This window comes from Aquarana catesbeiana, linkage group LG05 (assembly GCF_042186555.1).
Source record: "Aquarana catesbeiana isolate 2022-GZ linkage group LG05, ASM4218655v1, whole genome shotgun sequence".
Taxonomy (NCBI): domain Eukaryota; kingdom Metazoa; phylum Chordata; class Amphibia; order Anura; family Ranidae; genus Aquarana; species Aquarana catesbeiana.
In genome coordinates, this window is record NC_133328.1 from 531623603 (window position 1) to 531643478 (window position 19876).

At 43.0% G+C, this 19876-nt stretch overlaps 1 protein-coding gene across 8 annotated transcripts in view; it reads left to right on the forward strand.

Annotated features, from left to right (window-relative positions):
- CSPP1 (centrosome and spindle pole associated protein 1) overlaps positions 1 to 19876 on the forward strand; it is a 129747-nt gene that overhangs the window by 45789 nt on the left and 64082 nt on the right. For 6 of the 8 annotated variants that reach the window (XM_073631765.1, XM_073631766.1, XM_073631771.1 and 3 more), the window contains 4 exons: positions 377 to 481; positions 6841 to 7265; positions 9393 to 9482; positions 15364 to 15465. In XM_073631765.1, the coding sequence (XP_073487866.1) occupies positions 377 to 481; positions 6841 to 7265; positions 9393 to 9482; positions 15364 to 15465 (722 nt within the window). The remainder of the gene's footprint in view (positions 1 to 376; positions 482 to 6840; positions 7266 to 9392; positions 9483 to 15363; positions 15466 to 19876) is intronic. The other 2 variants (XM_073631769.1, XM_073631770.1) reach the window with 2 other exon arrangements.

Sequence of the window (19876 nt, forward strand, 5' to 3'; positions counted from 1 at the left end):
TTACCTGTAGCAAAAAGTGGTTGTAAAGGGTTTACAACCACTTTAAGGCCTTTTTTTTGGAGTTTAGTCATACTTTAACTTCTCCCACTGAGACACATGACTGACATTTTAAAAAGGTTGCTTATTTCACTGGAATCTAGCATCAGGCATTCAGAGTGTTAGAATTGCCACCCTTTTAATGCAGTACAACCACCTCAGTCTATTGAAACTGATAAACCAAAGAAGCTGGCTGCAGGGCAATAGTAAAGCACATTGATTAGAGGTAATGATTTCTATAGATCAGAAAAAATGTTGCCTTGACTTACATTTAAATGTGTGCTTTATTTGCAATGTAGTCAGAATTGTCTGGCCACACTCATGCAATCTGTGTGCTTAGGAAAGACTGCGCCATGAGAGAAACCGTGAATACAATCAATTTCTTAGGATAAAGGCGGACGAGCAGGAGACATACCGTCTTGCTGCAGCAGCACAATATAATCAGGTAATTGTTGCCATTGGATCTGTATGTTTCATGCAGATATAACCTACTGGATATTTTGTTGAAGCTTTGCAAATAATTTGTTATGCAGACATTGGACAATTGATTCTTGTATTATTTGGGCTTTCCCTGGCCTTTTTGCTACGTACTGCGAAAAGTGGTGATGGTGGTAGGGGGTGCACATTGTGTAATCAGTCACAGTAACAAGGATTACTCTTTAAGTCTGGCTTCAAACCTTTATACTTCTGTTTCCATGCGTTTTTTCATGTTTTTTTCAGTGTGTGCCTTCACGTGTTTATGCACGTTTTTCCTTTTTGACTTTTCCTTAAAAAATCCTTCGCTTCTAGGAAGCAACATACAGGGAAAGAGCTCATGGATATATGTAACAAATAGGTAGAGGCAGCCAAAAGGAGTCCATCTAATATACTTATGCCTGTAAATGTCAGGTTAGGTGTACCAAATTACAATTTAATCGCACAGCGTAACTGTAGATACTGGTAGTATGTTTTTCCAAAGAAAATTCAGGATGTAAACTTTGAAAAGATGTTATGTTATCCCTGTAAAGAGCTGCTGGAGGGTAAAGATACCTGTGACCCTCCAATTCTGGAACTCCGGTATTTGCAAGTTCTCACATGGATTAATTTACCCATATGGGCCTGGATTTAGACATTCCTTCTATGCAGAGTGTTTGCTTAGTAACATTCCATATCTTGCCTATTAACGTCACTGTGAGGTAATTTTGATTGTTTTACAAAGGCCTGGGATTTAAGGAGGTACAATGGTTTTCAGTCACCAAAAAACTGCTGGAGTAATTGATATTAGGAAGACTCATGCACTGTGGATTCCCAACTGACAATGTGTTGCATTTGTGATGCTACTAAAAGATTTGGAACCGAGGGGCCACCCAGGTCTTTGGGGCATTGCAGGGTTTTCTAACCAGATTCTAGGTTCTCTTTTCTTCCAAATCAAATCTCTGAAGAGATTATGAATTTGTTTGAAAAAGCCTAAGTGGAACCCAGGTTGGGAAATTGTGAAGTATGTACAAGTGTAGGGGCATCCGTATAATTTTAATCAGATTCACTATTCCTATTATGGACTGGAGTTTACATTATGTGCCACATTTCTATCTCATGGGAAAAAGTTAAGTTTTAAAAAGTCATTGACTGCTTGGGAAATGTGGATATCCAAATAGATTATTTCCCGCACCACTTTAAAATGGAAAACGGATCCTCAATGCCTCTGGGAGTGGGTCCAAAAGCAGTAACATGGACTTATCCCAGTTGACCTGCAGGCCTGTGAATTTGCCAAATTGTTCTATGCAGTACATTGCCCTGTTTAGTGAAGGCCCAGTATCTGCCAGGAAGAGTAATGTATCATGAGCATACAGTGCCTTCAAAAAGTATTCATACCCCTTCAAATTTTCCACATTTTGTCATGTTACAACCAAAATCGTAAATGTATTTATTGGGTTTTTATGTGATAGACCAACACAAAGTGGCACATAATTGTGAAGTGGAAGGAAAATGATAAATGGTTTTCAACATTTTTTACCAATAAATATGTGAAAAGTGTGGCTTGCATTTGTATTCAACCCCCCCGAGTCAATACTTGGTAGAACCACCTTTCACTGCAATTACAGCTGCAAGTCTTTTTGGGGATGTCTCTACTAGCTTTGCACATCTAGAGAGTGATATTTTTTGCCCATTCTTCTTTGCAAAATAGCTCAAGCTGTCAGATTGGATGGAGAGCGTCTGTAAACAGCAGTTTTCAAGTCTTGCCACAGATTCTCAATTGGATTTAGATCTAAACTTTGACTGGGACATTCTAACACATGAACATAATTTGATCTAAACTATTCCATTGTAGCTCTGGCTGTATGTTTAGGGTCATTGTCCTGTTGGAAGGTGAACCTCCGCGCCAGTCTCAAGTCCTTTGCAGACTCCAACAGACTTCTTATGCCGTGTACACACGGTTATACTTTCCGACGGGAAATGTTGGATGTGAGCTTGTTGTCGGAAAGTCTGACCGTGTGTATGCTCCATTGTATATTTGCTGTCGAAATTTCCGGCCACAAATGTGTGAGAGCAGGTTCTCAAATTTTCTGCCAACTTCACTTGTCGGAAAGTTCGATCGTGTGTAAGTCCGTTGCACAAAAGCTCACACGTGCTCGGAATCATGCAGAAGGAGCTGCACTGGCTATTGAACTTCCTTTTTCTCGGCTCGTCGTACGTCTTGTACGTCACCGCGTTCTCACGTGCGGAATTTCCAACAACATTTGTGTGACCGTGTGTATGCAAGACTGTGTGTATGCAAGATTGTCCTGTATTTGTCTCCATCCACCTTCCCATCAACTCTGACCAGCTTCCTTGTCCCTTCTGAGGAAAAGCATCCCCACAACATGATGATGCCTCCACCATGTTTCACGGTGGGGATGGGGTGTGTTCAGGGTGATGTGCAGTGTTTGTTTTCTGCCACACATATATAATTTTGCTTTTAGGCAAATAGTTCAATTTTGGTCTCATTTGACCAGAGCACCTTCTTCCACATGTTTGCTGCGTCTCCCACATGGATTCTCGCAAACTGCAAGCGGGACTTCTTATGGATTTCTTTCAACTATGGCTTTCTTCTTGCCACTCTTCCATAAAGGCCAGATTTATGGAGTGCATGACTAATAGTTGTCCTGTGGACAGATTCTCCCACCTGAGCTGTGGATCTCTGCAGGTCCTCCAGAGTTTCCATGGGTCTCTTGGCTGCTTCTCTGATTAATGCGCTTCTTGCCCGGCCTGTCAGTTTTGGTAGACGGCCATGTCTTGGCAAGTTTGTAGTTGTGCCATACTCTTTCCATTTTTGGATGATGGATTCAACAGTGTTCCGTGAGATGTTCAAAGCTTGGGATATTTGTTTTATAACCTAAACCTGTTTTAAAATTCTCAACAACTTTATCCCTGACCTGTCTGGTGTGTTCCTTGGCCTTCATGATTCTGTTTTGTTCACTAAGGTTCTCTAACAAATCTCTGAGGGCTTCACAGAACAGCTGTGTTTATACTGAGATTAAATTACACACAGGTGGACTCTATTTACTAATTAGGTGACTTCTGAAGGCAATTGGTTCCATTAGATTTTAGTTAGGGGTATCAGAGTAAAGAAGCTGAATACAAATGCATGCCACACTTTATAGATATTTATTTGTAAAAAAAAACGTTGAAAACCATTTATCATTTTCCTTTCACTTCACAATTATGTGCCACTTTGTGTTGGTCTATCCCATAAAATCCCAATAAAATACATTTAGGTTTTTGGTTGTAACATGAGGGTCAAAGGGTCCGAATACTTTTTCAAGGCACTGTATGGTGGAAAATTTACTGAAACTGGAGCATGCAAAATCTGGTGCAAATCTGCATAGAAACCAATCAGCTTCCAGGTTTTTTTAAATACTGCATGACCTTTAACCTAGTCATTCAGGCCCCAAACATTCCAGGAAATCATACATAACATTTTAAAAACCATAACAATTCAGTGGAAATAATATACAGGGAAACCAATACGTCTATGCCACTGACCTGATGTGTGAGCGGGAAGTCTTTGGAGAGAGCCATATGACAGTAAGTTGTCCAGAATCGAGAAAAAAAACGGCATCTTATTGAGCATGCAGCCATATGGTACACAAAGGTGTGCCTGTGTAAGAGTCTGTAAGTAAAACAAAGTCCAAACAAAGAACAAACATACAATGCTGAAAAATGGGACATTATGCCAAAGACCTGTTTGGAAGGTCCCCCTAGCAAGACCATACATTGCTAAACTGTGGTATACAAATCCCACTGTGTAGGCTCATGCCCTGTAGCCTTGGCGCTGGAAGCAATGGAGGCAGAGACATGCTACTCACTGAGGCGGTGTCTTCACCTCTTTCTGCTGAGACCTCCCACTGGAAGGGAGTGTGTGCTGTAATCTGCTGCCATCTTGGTCCTTTGTTCCCAGGGGACCAGCAGGTTATCTGTACAGGAAACCCAGTGTTGGAGTGCTGGTAAGACCCCTAGTTGCTTTGCAAGATGGGGAGAGCGAAATAAACCACCAGGAAGGTAGATCTAGAGCTCCTCAGGATGATTTACAGGATTTAGGGCTTGCCTACAGATGTCAGCTCACATCAAGCAGCAGGCTCCGACCCTGAAAGTTCTAATTCTTAGCATTATTATGGCTATAAAGGAGTGTCGGAGGAGAGCAGAATGACATTATTAAACCCGCATGTGTTGAGGCAGAAGAAATCCAACACGGCTGATTGGTTCTTCCCTGAGACCCAAAGTTCTAATTAGTAGAGTATTTATTTGTAGTACTATTAGTTAAAGTAGCATTTCTTAATTTATTTTCATATAATAGTTTTGGGGTCGATTAATCTGAAACTAAAGCTAAGGATTTGGGGCCCTTGTGCAGTAGACAAGCATTTCGGACAATAACCAGTTATACTAAGCAACAGTGATTTGTTTATAGCATCTTTGACCTTAAAGAGGAGCTCCAGGCTTCCCCCCCCCCAAAAAAAAAAAAATAAATCAAAAGTTAGCAGCTACAAATACTGTAGCTGCTGACGTTTAATACTAGGGCACTTACCTGTCCAGGCATCTTACGGTGTCCTCAGCCAAGCCAATTCTTCAATCGGCTATCGGGTGCTGGCGCCGCCATCTTGACTACCGCGCATGTGCGAAGCTCGCTGTGATTTGTGAATGGGCTGCAGTCCTCTGGGACCAGTGAAGTGTCCCAGAAGGCTGCAGGGGGAGGAGAGGGGGCCAAAAACCAGGTACCCGCTTTCCCCTCTCCCCCCAAAAGGTGCTAAATGTGGCAGCAGAGGGGGGGGGGAGAGGCAGACAATAGAGCTGCACAATTAATCGTTAAAAAATCGTGATCTCGATTCACCTCCCCTGACGATCTCTCCTGCTGAGTTTGACGATTCTTTCATATAAACAAGTGGAGAGATTATCTGCTCACTCAGCTGTCAAAAGAAAACATCCAGGCATTCTGCCAAGTTTAGAACTTGAAACATTGTATCTAACTTCCTTCTTAGATCAAAGGGATAGAACTTCTCTGTGTAAACAAATAACCTGGGCAATCTGCCAAGCTTTAAACAACGTGTAAATGCAGGAAGTTTAACCACTTAAAGTCTAAATCTTTTTCTGACACTTCTTTCTTAAGTTAAAATCAATATTTTTTGCTAAAAAAAATTACTTGGAACCCCCAAACATTAGAGATAATATATATAAATATATATATATATATTATAATATTTTATAATATGGAATAAAATGGCAATTGCTGCAATATTTTATGTCACACTGTATTTGCCCAGCAGTCTTTCAAATGCAATTTTTTGGGAAAAAATACACTTCAATAAATAAAAAAAAAGAAACAGTAAAGTTAGCGCAATTTTTTTTGTTTTAATGTGAAAGATGATGTTACGCCGCGAGAATCGTGAGAGAATCGTGATCTATCCTCTAAGCAAAAAAATCGTGATTCTCATTTTAGCCAGAATCGTGCAGCTCTAGCAGACAAGCAGAGCTTCCTCTTTTGCATAGAGCTCTACTTTACTTTAAAGTGGTATGAAACCCAAAAGCAAATATTTATTATATTTCAGCTTACCAATTCTTAGATGTAATGGCTGCATTCCTTTTTTTTTAGGCTTTCTTTCTTCTATTTTCACCTGACAATCCTGCCAGTAAGTCAGTTGTTTCTTTAAAAGAACAAGCTATTCAGCAGAATTACAGGGATGAGAAAAGCCATTCAGCACTAGCAGGGGTGTTTATAATTATCAGCTTTTATTTATTTTTGTAAAACCTTTATCCTAAAAGGAAAAAACTGTTTGCTATAACTGCTTATAAAGTATTAGCTGGTATTTGGCTTCAGTTTGTTAGTTAGTTTAAATCTGCTAGAACAAGGGTCTTCAAACTATGGCCCTCCAGTTGTTCAAGAACTACAATTCCCATCATGCCTAGCCATGTCTGTGAATGTCAGAGTTTTACAATGCCTCATGGGATGTGTAGTTCCGCAACAGCTGGAGGGCCGTAGTTTGAGGATCCCTATGCTAGAACATCTAACACCCCCCCCCCCCCCCCCCGACTGACAATGCTGCTGTCAAATTTGTGCACCATTTTCTTCTTCATCCAGAGTGGAGGCACTCTAATACAGGAGGTGTGTTGCTGGCCAGATCATCAGATGAAAACCGATGAAAAAAAGCCTAAGAAAAGAAAACTAATGCAGCTCCACCTTTAAAGCTTCTATATATTAAGTGTTTGGTTTAATATAGCTTTTAATTTTTTAATATGTACAAGATCTGAACTGGGCATTATATATTACTTTTTTTATTATGTTGTAAATTACAGAATGATAAAACACAAAGCAGGCTGAAGGCACACCAATACTCAGAAGCTCCAGTATCCCATAGAGATCAGGATCTTCCCAAGAAGGATTCTTACACCTCCATGCAGGCGTATGAACAGCTACTCAATAAAAGACGAGCTGAGACTGGGAGACCCAGAAGAAGAGACATTGAAACGGAAACCGAGGATCCGTTTGTTCGGAGACCAGAAGAAGATACCAAAGTTTCACATAATAAGCCTTGGAGGTCAGAAATAGAACCTGACAGAATGGATCGACTCCGATATGCTGCTGAAGATTATGACGCAGATAGAAGACCTTTGAGATTGAATTTAGCTCCTGATGACAATGAACCCCTGAGTTATAGAGGGCGATATGATGGAGATGTACATGACAGAAGACCAGTGAGATACAACCCACCTCGTGAAAGGTATTCTAGGACTGTTTCCTTTTTTTTAAATAAAATTGTTGTGTCACGTAAAAATAACAAAATAATGGTTCTAGCAGATGTAAAGTGCAGACACCTCCAGCTACGTTAATTGCGTCCTTTACACTGAAATGCCAGGCTGTCCTGATGGTAAAGGTTTTTTACCTTTCCAGGTAGTGTCAGCGCTTGTTCATTTCCTCACATTTCTCCTCAGATCCTGTTTAGCCACAGCCTAAAGTCTGGGTAAATATGCAAATTCTTTTTGTGTTTTGCAAGATGGCTTCACAAATATCCAAAGCTAACACCTTTTTTATTTTGGTTAGAGTAGGGAATGGTTAAAATTCCATGTAAGTTTTTTTAACTTTTTTTTGTCATCAGTGTCCCATTTTTCTCTTGTAGATACAAAGCGAAGTGAGCGGAAATCTCTCAAAAGTGAGGGAAATACACTCTCAGGCTCTTTCAGACTGGCGATCCGATCAGGTCCGCCTATCAGTTTTTCAAGTGGACCAATTCGGAAGGTCCATGCATTCCTTTGGACAGGCAATTATAAAAGGTCTTCACCCCCCTACCTCTGGATTTGATCTGGTCCACTAAAACAACAAAAGGGATCAGTCCTCTTCTGTTAGGCGGATCGGAGGGTAGTTGAGTGTATTATACAGCGGAGTCCATTTACTTCCAGCTGCCCATGAAGCACAGGCTCTGGCCGTGCTCTGCAGAAACTGAGTGGACACGGATGTGTCATCCACCTTTTTCATTTTAAATACTGTATTTATTGGCGTATAACACTCACTTTTTCACCAAGAAAATCATGTGCAAATAGCGTGTGCGTGTTATACACCAATACTTAAATTTTAGCTCCCCCGGAGGGGACAGGGAGGGGGTTGGGACGAGCGCCGTCAGATTAAATACAGTGAGAATCTCCTGTTTACTTGGCGGCCTCTGTAATAGGAAGTCCCATCTCCTGGGCTGCCATTGGACCACTGTTCTGTTTGTCATAGGAGATTCTCACTGTATGTAATCTGTCGGCGCTCATCCCGCCTTCCTCCCTGTCCCCTCTAGGCTGCAGATGGGCAAAGATCAGGCTGCACTGATGGCAATGGTGAGGCTGCTGCATTGATGGCGATTGTGAGGCTGCATTGAAGTGGACTGATGAGACTGCATTGATGGCATTTGTGAGGCTCCAGATGGGCATTGATCAGGCTGCATTGATGGCACTTGTGAGGCTGCAGATGGGCACTGACCCTTATTTTGCTTCAAAGTTAATTATTTAAAATTTAAGTTTTTTTCCCTGAAACTTCCCTCTTAAAATGAAGGTGCGTGTTATACGCCTGTGCGTGTTATACGCCGATAAATACGGTAACTGAAATGGAAATGCATTGCCTCTTTTTCCTGCATCATTTCTATTGTGTATTCCTTTTGCTGTGTATTTTCCATCATTTTCTTTTTATTTTGGTACCATTTTTAATTTGAATTGACTGCATACATTCTGTTGTAATGGCTTATTCAAGAAAACATTTGTGTATTTAATCCCCTAGCAGCATACAAGTTTATTATACTGTAACAAAATAAATGGCCTCACATAAAGTATGATTAAAGTGTATGCAAACCCAAGAAAAAAAATTGATAGTATTGCAACTTACATTTGGTGTGGTGGCTGCATTTGTTTTGTTTTTTCTTTCTTCACACCCTTTTTCCTGTATTTTAACCTTGTATTCCTGCCATTAGCACATTTCCTGTGTTAGAGTGACATTGTTGTCACTCTAGAACAGGGAGTATCAGAACTACATAACACCTTCCCCTCTTCTCCATTACAGAGGGAGGTGTTTTGTTGTCAACAGAGTTAGCAGGGAACAATGCTAACTGATGACAGTTCAGTGACAGAAAGCACAGGAAGTTATCAGCTCACAAGATTTTTGGCTGGACGAAAAGCTACTTTTTTTGCATTTGCATTTGTCAAACTAATATAATAAAACACTTATAATGGTTTATTTAGCAGACCACAATGAAGCAAATAAAATAAATTTATCGTTGGAGTTTACATACACTTTATGTTTTTGAAAATGTGTTTGCAAGAGGTGTGTCTGAAATGTGAAAAAACAGCAAATAAAATGGATTGCAATTGATTTGCAGAGTTCTACCTCGGCGTGGAGATGTTTTAGAGAAACATGAATACATACCAGATTATGAATCATACTTTCAGATAGAAAGAGGTGATCACAGGTAGGTAAAATAATTCTATAAGAGAGCTTGTTTACCTGGGTGGCCAGGGGTTGGTAAAAGCAGGTGGTAGAGCAGTTGTCCACCCTGACCATCCACCTAAACATAGAAATGCAGCCATTCAGGACTGTACACATTCGGTGGCTGTGATGCTTTGGTTCGTAGCCATGGCAGAAATGAAAAGGCACGTCCCATTTGCCAGGCGGTACTGCCGCTGAATACGACCCATTCAAGTGAACGGGGCTATGTTGCAACCACGTGCATTGCACAAGGTTGTGGTGCAGTGTGTTTGCATTTTGAGGGTTAAAACAGGAGGTGAAGAGGTGACATATCGGCTCTTCGCTGCCTGTCAAACGCTGCAGATTGCTTTTCAGAGGGGCAGCAATGTGAACAAGCCCTAAGGAGAATGGGGATAGTTTCTGTCTAAAGAACTAATAAAAATAACTAATAAAGAGTTATACACATGATAGAGACCTAAAAGAAAACAAAAAGCAGCATACAATTTTTTTGTTAAACTGTTCTTGTTTAGAAAATTATAATGGTGTTGGATCTATTTTTTTTTACGCACACATACAACATATTAGACAAACACACTGTATATGTATGTTTATAGATACACACATTCTTTCTTTAGTAAATAAATACATTAATTATATTTAGTACATGGAAAAAGGATTCTCAGAGCACTGTTGGTTAACTCCATTTCTGTCTGGCTCTGAAACTTGGAACAGAGTCTTCTGACTCATACAGATATTTCACAGCTGCAGTCTAGGGGGTTACTATACAGTTTTGACATAGGAAAGAGTGCAATAAAGAACTTACAACAGCTTCTCGGTTTAGATAAGATGGCATAAAGAATGGCAAGAGTTACATTAAGGGGTTAAAGTGGAATTAAATTTGCATTTAAAAAAGCTGACAGGTAGTGTCTATATGACAGAAGAGACCCTATTCATCGCTTCTGTCTTAAGTTCTTCCCCTTGCCTGTCAGTTGTAATGTTCTGTGCATGCGGAATTCAGCGTACATTTATGGCACCACACTGTGCCATGATGATGTGACTTCTGTGTGCATGCGCAGCTGTGACATCATAGCGGCCGAACAGACCGAAGGAAGACCAGGAAAAGATGGCGGCGCCCCAGGCCGGCGGGAGCACAGACAGCACAGGCTGGAAAGGCAGCTTTTAACAGGTAATTCTGTCACAATGTGCTAATATACTGTGCATATTAGCACATTATGGTCTAAACCTCCATGCCCCCCCCCCCCTTTTTTTTCTCCTAAAAATCTGAGATTATTTCTGCTTTAAGCCTAGGGTTAGCGAATAGGTTAAGGTTAGGATTCAATATTACATTTTGGGTAATTAGTGGTAGTTTTATATAGTTTAAGAATTTTTAAGTTTAGGGTTTTGGCTGTAAATATGGTGAGATTAAGAATCAAGTATGAAGTAAAGTTTAACTGATGTTCCACAAACTGAGCTGCGCATGCACAGCTCAGCTTAGAGCACTGAGCCAGTCTATGAACGGCAGGTTTACTAGCTTCTGCACATGCGCAGAAGTGACGTCGCCCCAACCCCCCCCGCCAGCCAATGAAGAGGCCCAAAGACCAGCACTCAGAAGATGCCAGCGTGGGACTGTTGGACAGGTAAGGGTTCATTCATCTTTTAGTTCTGTTTTAAATCTGACCTTACAGTAAAAAGTAAGGTCAGCTTATTTCATGAGGGCCCCTACACCCCTACTAAATCCCTGCTTTAAAGTAAATTTAAAACTGTAAACAAAAGTCATAAAAAGGCAAGGGTGACACCACAATCCGTCTGATGTGATCCTGGGATAATGAGGATCCCAAGTCTCACAAAAAGATGCTCATGCACTGTGTAAAAGTATCTTTTTGTGAGATTTGGGATAATTGGTGTTTCCAAGATTGTAAAGTCACACTTTGGTGTACGGATGTTGAGGGGTAAAATAAGTATATTGACTAACTTTTTTACGTATTTTTTTTCACTTTAAGTGATTTTTTTATGCCGACGATGGTACTGATGTAATAAGCAAACTTTTACTGAAAGGTCTTTACGATTTAAAACTGTATTAAGCCCAAAATTAAAAATATAATATATTGCAGCTAACCAGTCCATAGATTTGATGGCTGCACCAGTTTGCTTTTTTAAGGCTTTTCTTGGCTTTTTTATTTTTTTTCACTTGGTAATCCAGCCAGTAACGCACTTCCTGTCTTAGGGTGTCTGGATTCTGGATGAAGTAGTAAAGTAGACACATTTGGACAGCCGCATTGTCAGTCTTGGGGGAAGGTGATGTTAGACTAGAAGTTTTAGTTAGACTTGACTAACAAATTGAAGCTGAACTTCAGCTAACACCTTAGGGCCCTTTCACACTGGTACGCTCTTTTGGCCATACTTCTCTTGTGGGTCACAGAGTGCACTTAATTCCCGTGACCCAGAATCTGCCTACAGCAGGCTAAAGTCCGCTGTCGGCTGACGTCACAGACCTGATCCAGGCTCTGGAAGGATCCAGATAATAATGTCAGGATCCACCTAGATGCCTGAACGGCAGCTGGCTCAGTCTGTCGGGGTGCTGCTGAGAGCCTAAGCTAGCCACTTCCACCCCTCTCCTGCCCAGCTCTCCAGTGAGTGCTGGAGGGGCAGAGCAGAGTGTGATGAATGAAGTTCACCGTTGTTCTCAGAGCAGACGGAGAGCTGAGCAATCAGCAATCATGTGATAGTTCAGTTCTCTGGCTTACAGCCAGTGGAGAACAGCTACAGCAGCATCACACCAATACTTTCACAGAATTACTTCCAAGTTGCTTGTTTTGCTGAAATTAAAACCCTATGAAGAAAATTTTGTATCTGAATTGCCAGTCTTTTTTTAAAGGTTTGGTTCACCTTTAATGGTCATTTTCCAAACAAATCCCCAATGCGTTCCAGTATCCTCAGCACGTTACATACCACTCCTCTGTTGTTTAAATACACTGCTCAAAAAAATTAAAGGAAAACTTTGAAAACATCAGATCTCAATGGGGAAAGATATAATGCTGGCTATCTGATATGGACTGGGTACAGTGTTAGGAACAAAAGGTTGCCATATTATTTGATGGAAATTAAATTTGTCAACCTACAGAGGGCTGAATTCAAAGACAGCCCGAAAATCAAAGTAAAAATATGATGCAACAGGCTAGTCCATTTTGCTGAAATTTCATTGTAGCAACTCAAAACAGTACTTAGTAGTTTGGCCCCTACGTGCTTGTGTGCATACCTGACAACATCAGGGCATGCTCCTAATGAGACAACGGATGGTGTCCTGGGGTATTTCCTCCCAGATCTGGACCAGAGCATCACTGAGCTTCTGAACAGAATGGGGTGCAACCTGGTGGCGTTGAATGGACCGAAACATAATGTCCCAGAGGTGTTCTATTGGATTTAGGTCAGGCGAGCATGGGGGTCATTCAATGGTGTCAATCTCTTTATCCTCCAGGAACTGGCTGCATACTCTTGCCACATGAGGCTGGGCATTGCCATGCACCAGGAGGAACCCAGGACCCACAGCGTAGGGTCTGACAATGATTTCATCCCGATACCTAATGGCAGTCAGGGTGACATTGTCTAGCCTGTAGAGATCTGTGCGTCTCTCCATGGATATGCCTCCCCACACTATCACTGAACCACCACCAAACCGGTCATGCTGAACAATGTTACAGGTAGCATAACATTCTCTATGGCTTCTGCAGACCCTTTCACGTCTGTCACATAAGCTCAGGGTAAACCTGCTCTCATCTGTGAAAAGCACAGGGCACCAGTGACGGACCTGCCAAATCTGGTGTTTAATGGCAAATGCCAATCGAGCTCCATGGTGCCAGGAAGTGAGCACAGGGCCCACTAAAGGACGTCGGGGCCTCAGGCCACCCCCATGAAGTCTGTTTCTGATTATTTGGTCAGAGACATTCATACCAGTGGCCTGCTGGAGGTAATTTTGTAGGGTTCTGGCTAGGGCTTGGGAAAAAATCAATTTAAATCTTGAATCGAGTTGAGAGGTCAAATTGATTCAAAATTTAAGCAAATCGATTTTTTTTTAGAATTTTTTTTTTTTTCACCGCGCCAGTCCTGTAGAGCTGTGGGCAGGAGTTTTTAGGCGAGGCTGCGGCCTCGCCTAAAAACTCTTGCCTGCAGCTCCTAAAGACCAGCGTGACACCGCGCCGGTCCTGCGGGCATTAGTTTTTAGGTGAGGCCGTGGCTCGTGGACTAAAAACTCCTGCCCGCAGCTCTTCAGGACCGGCGCGGTGTCCAAAAAAAAAAAGAAAAAACTCGGTTCGAATCGAGTTTTTTTTTAAGAAAATCACAGATTTTTTTTTTAAATCTCTCAGCCCCAGCCCTAGCTCTGGCAGTGCTCATCCTGTTCCTCCTTGCACTAAGGAGCAGATACTGGTCCTGCTGATGGGTTAAGGACCGTCTATGGCCCTGTCCAGCTCTCTTATGCCCCGTACACACGGTCGGATTTTCCGATGGAAAATGTGTGATAGGACCTTGTTGTCGGAAATTCCGACCGTGTGTGGGCTCCATCACACATTTTCCATCGGATTTTCCGACACACAAAGTTTGAGAGCAGGCTATAAAATTTTCCGACAACAAAATCCGTTGTCGGAATTTCCGATCGTGTGTACACAAATCCGAAGCAAAAAGTGCCACGCATGCTCAGAATAAATAAAGAGATGAAAGCTATTGGCTACTGCCCCGTTTACAGTCCCGACATACGTGTTTTACGTCACCGCGTTCACAACGATCTGATTTTCCGACAACTTTGTGTGACTGTGTGTATGCAAGACAAGTTTGAGCCAACATCCGTCGGAAAAAATCCTAGGATTTTGTTGTCGGAATGTCTGATCGATGTCCGACCGTATGTACGGGGCATTAGAGTGACTGCCTGTCTCCTGGAATCTCCGCCATGGTCTTGAGACTGTGCTGGCAGACACAGTAAACCTTCTGGCAACGGCACGTATTGATGTGCCATCCTGGAGGAGTTGGACTGCCTGTGCAACCTCTATAGGGTCCAGGTATTGCCTCATGCCTACCAGTAGTAACACTGACCCTAGCCAAATACAAAACTAGTGAAAAATAGTCAGAAAAGATGAGTAGGGAAAAAATGTCAGTGGTCTCCTACCTGTAAAAATGTTTTTGTTTTGGAGGTCGTCTAATTGTTGCCCATCTAGTGCACCTGTTGTTAATTCAATTAACACCAAAGCAGCTGAAACTGAATAACAATCCCCTCTGCTACTTAATTGACCAGATCAGTATGCCAGGAGTTTACTTGACGATGCTATACTCATTAAAAAGTGTTCCTTTCAGTTGTTTGAGCAGTGTAGTTGTTCCTGACTTCCTCTATACATGTAGGCCATGCACAGCCAGTCTGAAGTGTGCTTCCAGTGGCCATTCTGGCTTCTTCAAATACTATGCTCCTTATGCAGCAGCAGCAGCTGAGCTCAGCTGCTCTGAGTAGACCAGTGGGGCTGTACGGTGCATGTTTGGTGTTTGCCGAGTGAGTGAGTGGCCGCTGAATATGCACTTCTAATGTCCTACATGTCTTGCTGTTCAGGCAGGATAGAGGGGGCCAGTTGTAAGGAATATTTGCACATTTGCACAGCCTACATGTATAGAAGGAGACGGATGTTACAGAGTAAGTTGTATGTAAAGTGTTGGATGCTGGAATGCATGGGAGATTTTTTGGAAAATGCTCATTAGGTGAATAAACCCTTTATTAGAAATTGGAAATGTATACATTCATAGGTATGACAACAAATTCACATTTTATATAAATCGACTTTGTATGGCTTCTCTCTTTTTGCTACACAAAGAAAAGGGGTTATAAAGTTTATTCTGTCCACCCCCTGCAGACCTTTCCGAGACAGAAGAGATCGAGAACCTCCAGTGGATTATGAAGATGATTTTCGGGAACCGTCAAATCGAAGACCAAACACTACACTTGCAAGGAACAGGTAATTTGCTTGACTCTGGTTTCAGCTTATTGTAGATCCCGGGTTAATCAAATTAAATTTTTACTTTAAACAGTCTTAATAAAAATTATATATCTTAATCGTACAGTACAAAACACAAGAATGGTATTTATAGAACGGGTATATTCTGCAACCTTTAGGTGACTAGACACTAGCAAAAACATTTGCTAGGGCTGCCGCTAGGACATTCTCATATAACCCTGCCCCACTGTGCGTGGTTCCGTTTTTCTTGTTAGTGTCCTTAGGTGATGGACCTGTCCTTCGTTTTTTAAACCTCTGAAATCTATTTTGTTTGAATCTTCTATCAACATCTGACTGCTTATTTCCTTGCGCTACCTAACAGTTTTGGGATCAGTTACTTTCGCTGTGTAGCTCATGGACCGTACCTGTACCTCGCTGCAAGGGGGCAACCTGTACTGTTTGCTGCAGGCACTAGATTCTACATTAGGTGCTCATCTTGGTACAACGTGTGAAGTTAGCTGCAGGGTGCTATACAGGTCCAGGGCTGTGGTCCAATTCTATGGTTACCAGACTCTGAAGATCACTACAGGAATATGCCAAAAAATAGGGAAAGGGACCCCAACTCCTCTGTACAAGGAGATTAGAATAGGGGGATGTGGGAGTGTCGCACAGTGCACAAAAATGTAATTGTAATTAAAAAATACAATACATCTTTATTAATATATAAAAAAAAATTCTTGTTAAAAATTGGTCCATATGGGGGCGTGGCCAGATGTGAGACGGAGAGGACGTGTTGAGGCTGAGCTCCGCTCCAGCACTTATCTTGTCAGCTATTTCTGAGCTTAAAACTTCATATAACTACCTAAACTCAGACACCCTGGGGTCTAAGTGGACACACGGCACTCCGCGGGCTCCTCCGCTGTCTCTGGGTAAGCTCCGCTCCTCTTCCACGAACAACGCCCGATCCGCGGCTGCCATCTTGACCATGAGGCCCCCTGCTACCACGATGTCGGTCGGCACTCAAACTCCCCCTGAGCTGGCTACCTCCCATGCTACCTCACATGCAGAACTACTGGCGGCTATTAAAGTGGGCAATGACTCTGTGATGGTCAAAATTGACCACTTAGTCACGGATGTCAGCCTAATACGGCATGACATGGACAAATTTAGGTCCCGGTTTTCTGAGGCCGAAGGCCGCATCTCCCAACTAGAGGATGATACCAGGTCTGACTCCCGGGACCTCCGTGCATTGCAGCTACAAGTTAAAGCCCTGCAGGAGAAATTCATAGACACAGAAAATCGGCTTCGGAGGAACAACATTCGTGTACTAGGCCTTCCTGAGCGGGCGGAGGGCTCCAGGCCCGCTGAGTTTGCAGAAACCTTTCATATTTCGTTGCTGGATTTACCTGCCATGCCTCCCACCTTCGTGGTGGGGAGGGCACACAGAGTTCCTCCAACCCCTCCGATTCCTGGCAACCCACCACAGCCATTCCTGCTCAAGTTATTGAACTACAGAGATAGAGACAGGATTCTAGCGGCAGCCAGGGAGAAACAAGATCTGCATTTCAACAATGCCAAAATCATGCTTTTCCCTGACTATTCTCCAGAGGTACAGCAGTGCCATCACTCCTTCACTGAGGCGAGACGACGCCTCAGAGGAAAGGGCCTCAAGTTCAGCCTGCTCTACCCAAGCAAGCTCTGTGTGATTGACGGCGATCATGCACACTTCTTTGTGGATCCGGAGGCAGCCTTATCCTGGCTGGATGGCCGTAAGTGACACTTTACACATGGCAAGTATTACAGCTTGCTATAGCCAAATCTCTTCAGTGTCTTTTTGTTTTTTTTCTTTTTTCTATTTTACATTTCTCCCTTGCTGCTGCTGACTGTTCCCCTTTTTAGAAGTCCTCAGGACTAGATGCCAGCTTACCCACCCAGGGGGCTCTGATCCAGGACCCATGGTTACTAAGCACTGACCCTCTTTTCAGCCCTCAAGTCCCTCTACCACATGTGGAGTATATTAAGTGCTATATTGGGAGCTGGACCGTTCAGCACTCTGTTGAGGATGCACCCCAAACAAGCCGAGAGACAGGGTCGCAGTCCAGGATTACTGGACCCCCCCACTGTCCCACACTCCTTGTTTCCCTATTAACCGGTCCTTGGACAGTATCCACTCCTGGATACCCATTTCCCTCACTTCACCAGCCGGGAGGCGATAAACATTGACCAGTCGCCTTGTGTTTGGACTGGTGAACAAAGTGTAGTGCCCCTAGGTTAGGGGTCCAACTACAGTTTCTAGGTTTTGGTTTAGGGCTAAAACTATTCCCAGGCCCTCTCCTCTGTTTTGGAGGGGGGATGGGACATAGTAGGAAAGGCACTCTGTGCTTGGGTTGTTTAAATCTCGTTTTTGTGTGTTTTTTGTTTTTTGTTTTTGTTTTTTGTTTTTGTTTCTTTTTTGTTTTTTTCTGTTCATGGTTTATAATGTGTTTAAGTGCTGACAGTACCTGGTGTGATGTCTCAGTGATTATGCTGCTCATGGGTTGCTTTTGGATACACCCTCCCTTTTATCCTAGCTGGTTATTGATATTCAAGCCTAATGGCTGATCCACTAGCTGACTCCTTTACTGTCCTCTCATGGAATGTCAGAGGCCTTAACTCCAAAATCAAGCGAGCCCTCCTATTCCAATATCTGAAATCTCACTCCCCCCAACTCATTCTCCTTCAGGAGTCTCACCTCATGGGCAGCAAAATCCTGACGTTAAAAAAACATGGATACAGAGGGCTATACATGCCACATACTCCACATACGCCAGTCGAGTCTCAAACCTAATACACAAGAATTTTCCATGTGTGATTGAGGAGGTATGCACAGACCCTCAGGGCAAATTTGTTATTGTGGTGTTTTACGCACTGGTCTCAAAGGTATATTGTAATTAACTTATGTATCCCTCCACCTTTTTCACCTGCCATACTTTATGCTGTTCTGGAGAAGGTTGCACCTTTCTGCCCGGGGAAAATACTAGTTAATGCCATCATATCCCCGGACTTAGATAGGCCTATTCCACCTAAGAACCATTGTGTGGATCTATCCGCCTGGGCCCAGGCAGTGGGTCTGGAGGAGATCTGGAGGTGGAAGCACCCTACCACCAGAGCCTATTCATGTTTTTCAGCCTCTCACAAGACTGCATCGCGAATAGACCTGGCCTTCTCTAATCCCACGCTGCTGGCAGATGTGCTGGATGTATCCTATCTACCAAGTGGGTTGTCAGATCATAGCCCATTGGCTGTGGTGCTCCACTCTCCTGCATTCCGGAGGTTGGGTGCACACTGGGTCTCCCATCCGGATCTGGCGGATAAAATACTGCCCTTGTTAGCCGAGTTCTGGGAGCAGGACACTGGGTCCTCCTCTCCGTAAATTATATGGGATGCATTCAAGGCTTACGCTAGAGGGCAGTATATTTCCTTTATCGCTAGCATTAAGAAGCAGCAGTCGATTGAGACTCAATTGCTGCAGCAGTCAGTGACGAACCATGCCTCTACATACAGCGCAGACCCCACTCCTGTTCACTTTGATCTGCTGATGGCAGCTCAGAGAGAACTACACTTACACTTGACCGAGGTCACACGACTGGAAACTTATAAAGGTAAACAGTGGACTTTTGAACATTGTGATAAAAATGGCCGTCTTTTGGCCATGCTGACACAACACAACCAAACACTCACACTTTTCTCCACTCTGTGCACTCCCAGTGGTGAGACGGTAACCTCCCCTTCTGGAATTCTGCAAACGTTCAATACCTTTTATGAGACGCTATATGCCTCCGATTTCCAGCCTGAGAAATTACAAGACCTTTTAGATCCATTGGCGCTCGGCTAGCTTTCGGACCCAGAGCGAGAGACGCTGGTTCAACCGTTCACGGCCTTGGAGGTCCTGAACGCCATCCAGCCCTTTCCCTCTGGGAAGGCATTGGGGCCAGATGGTCTTCCAATTGACTTTTATAAAACACATGGGGACCTATTAGCACCTCTGTTGGTCCAATTATACACCACCTGCTTAGCTAAGGGTGGACTACCTGATTCCATGTATCATGCCTACCTGATAAGTCCCCCCAAAGATCCCACATCATTTTCCTCTTACCGACCAATTGCGTTACTAAATAACGATTTCAAAATATTAACTAAACTTCTTGCCCTCCGGTTATACCCCTGCTGCCCTCAGTAATAGATCAAGATCAAACTGGCTTCATGCCTCGCAGGTCCACAAATGTTAACCTTAGAAGGTTGTTCACCAACATACATACCCAACACCACAACACGGGGACACGAGCAGTAGCCTCACTAGATAGAGAAAAGGCCTTTGGTACAGTTGAATAGCCCTTCCTATGGGAAACACTACGCAGAATGGGATTCCCTTTACTGTTTATCAAATGGCTTC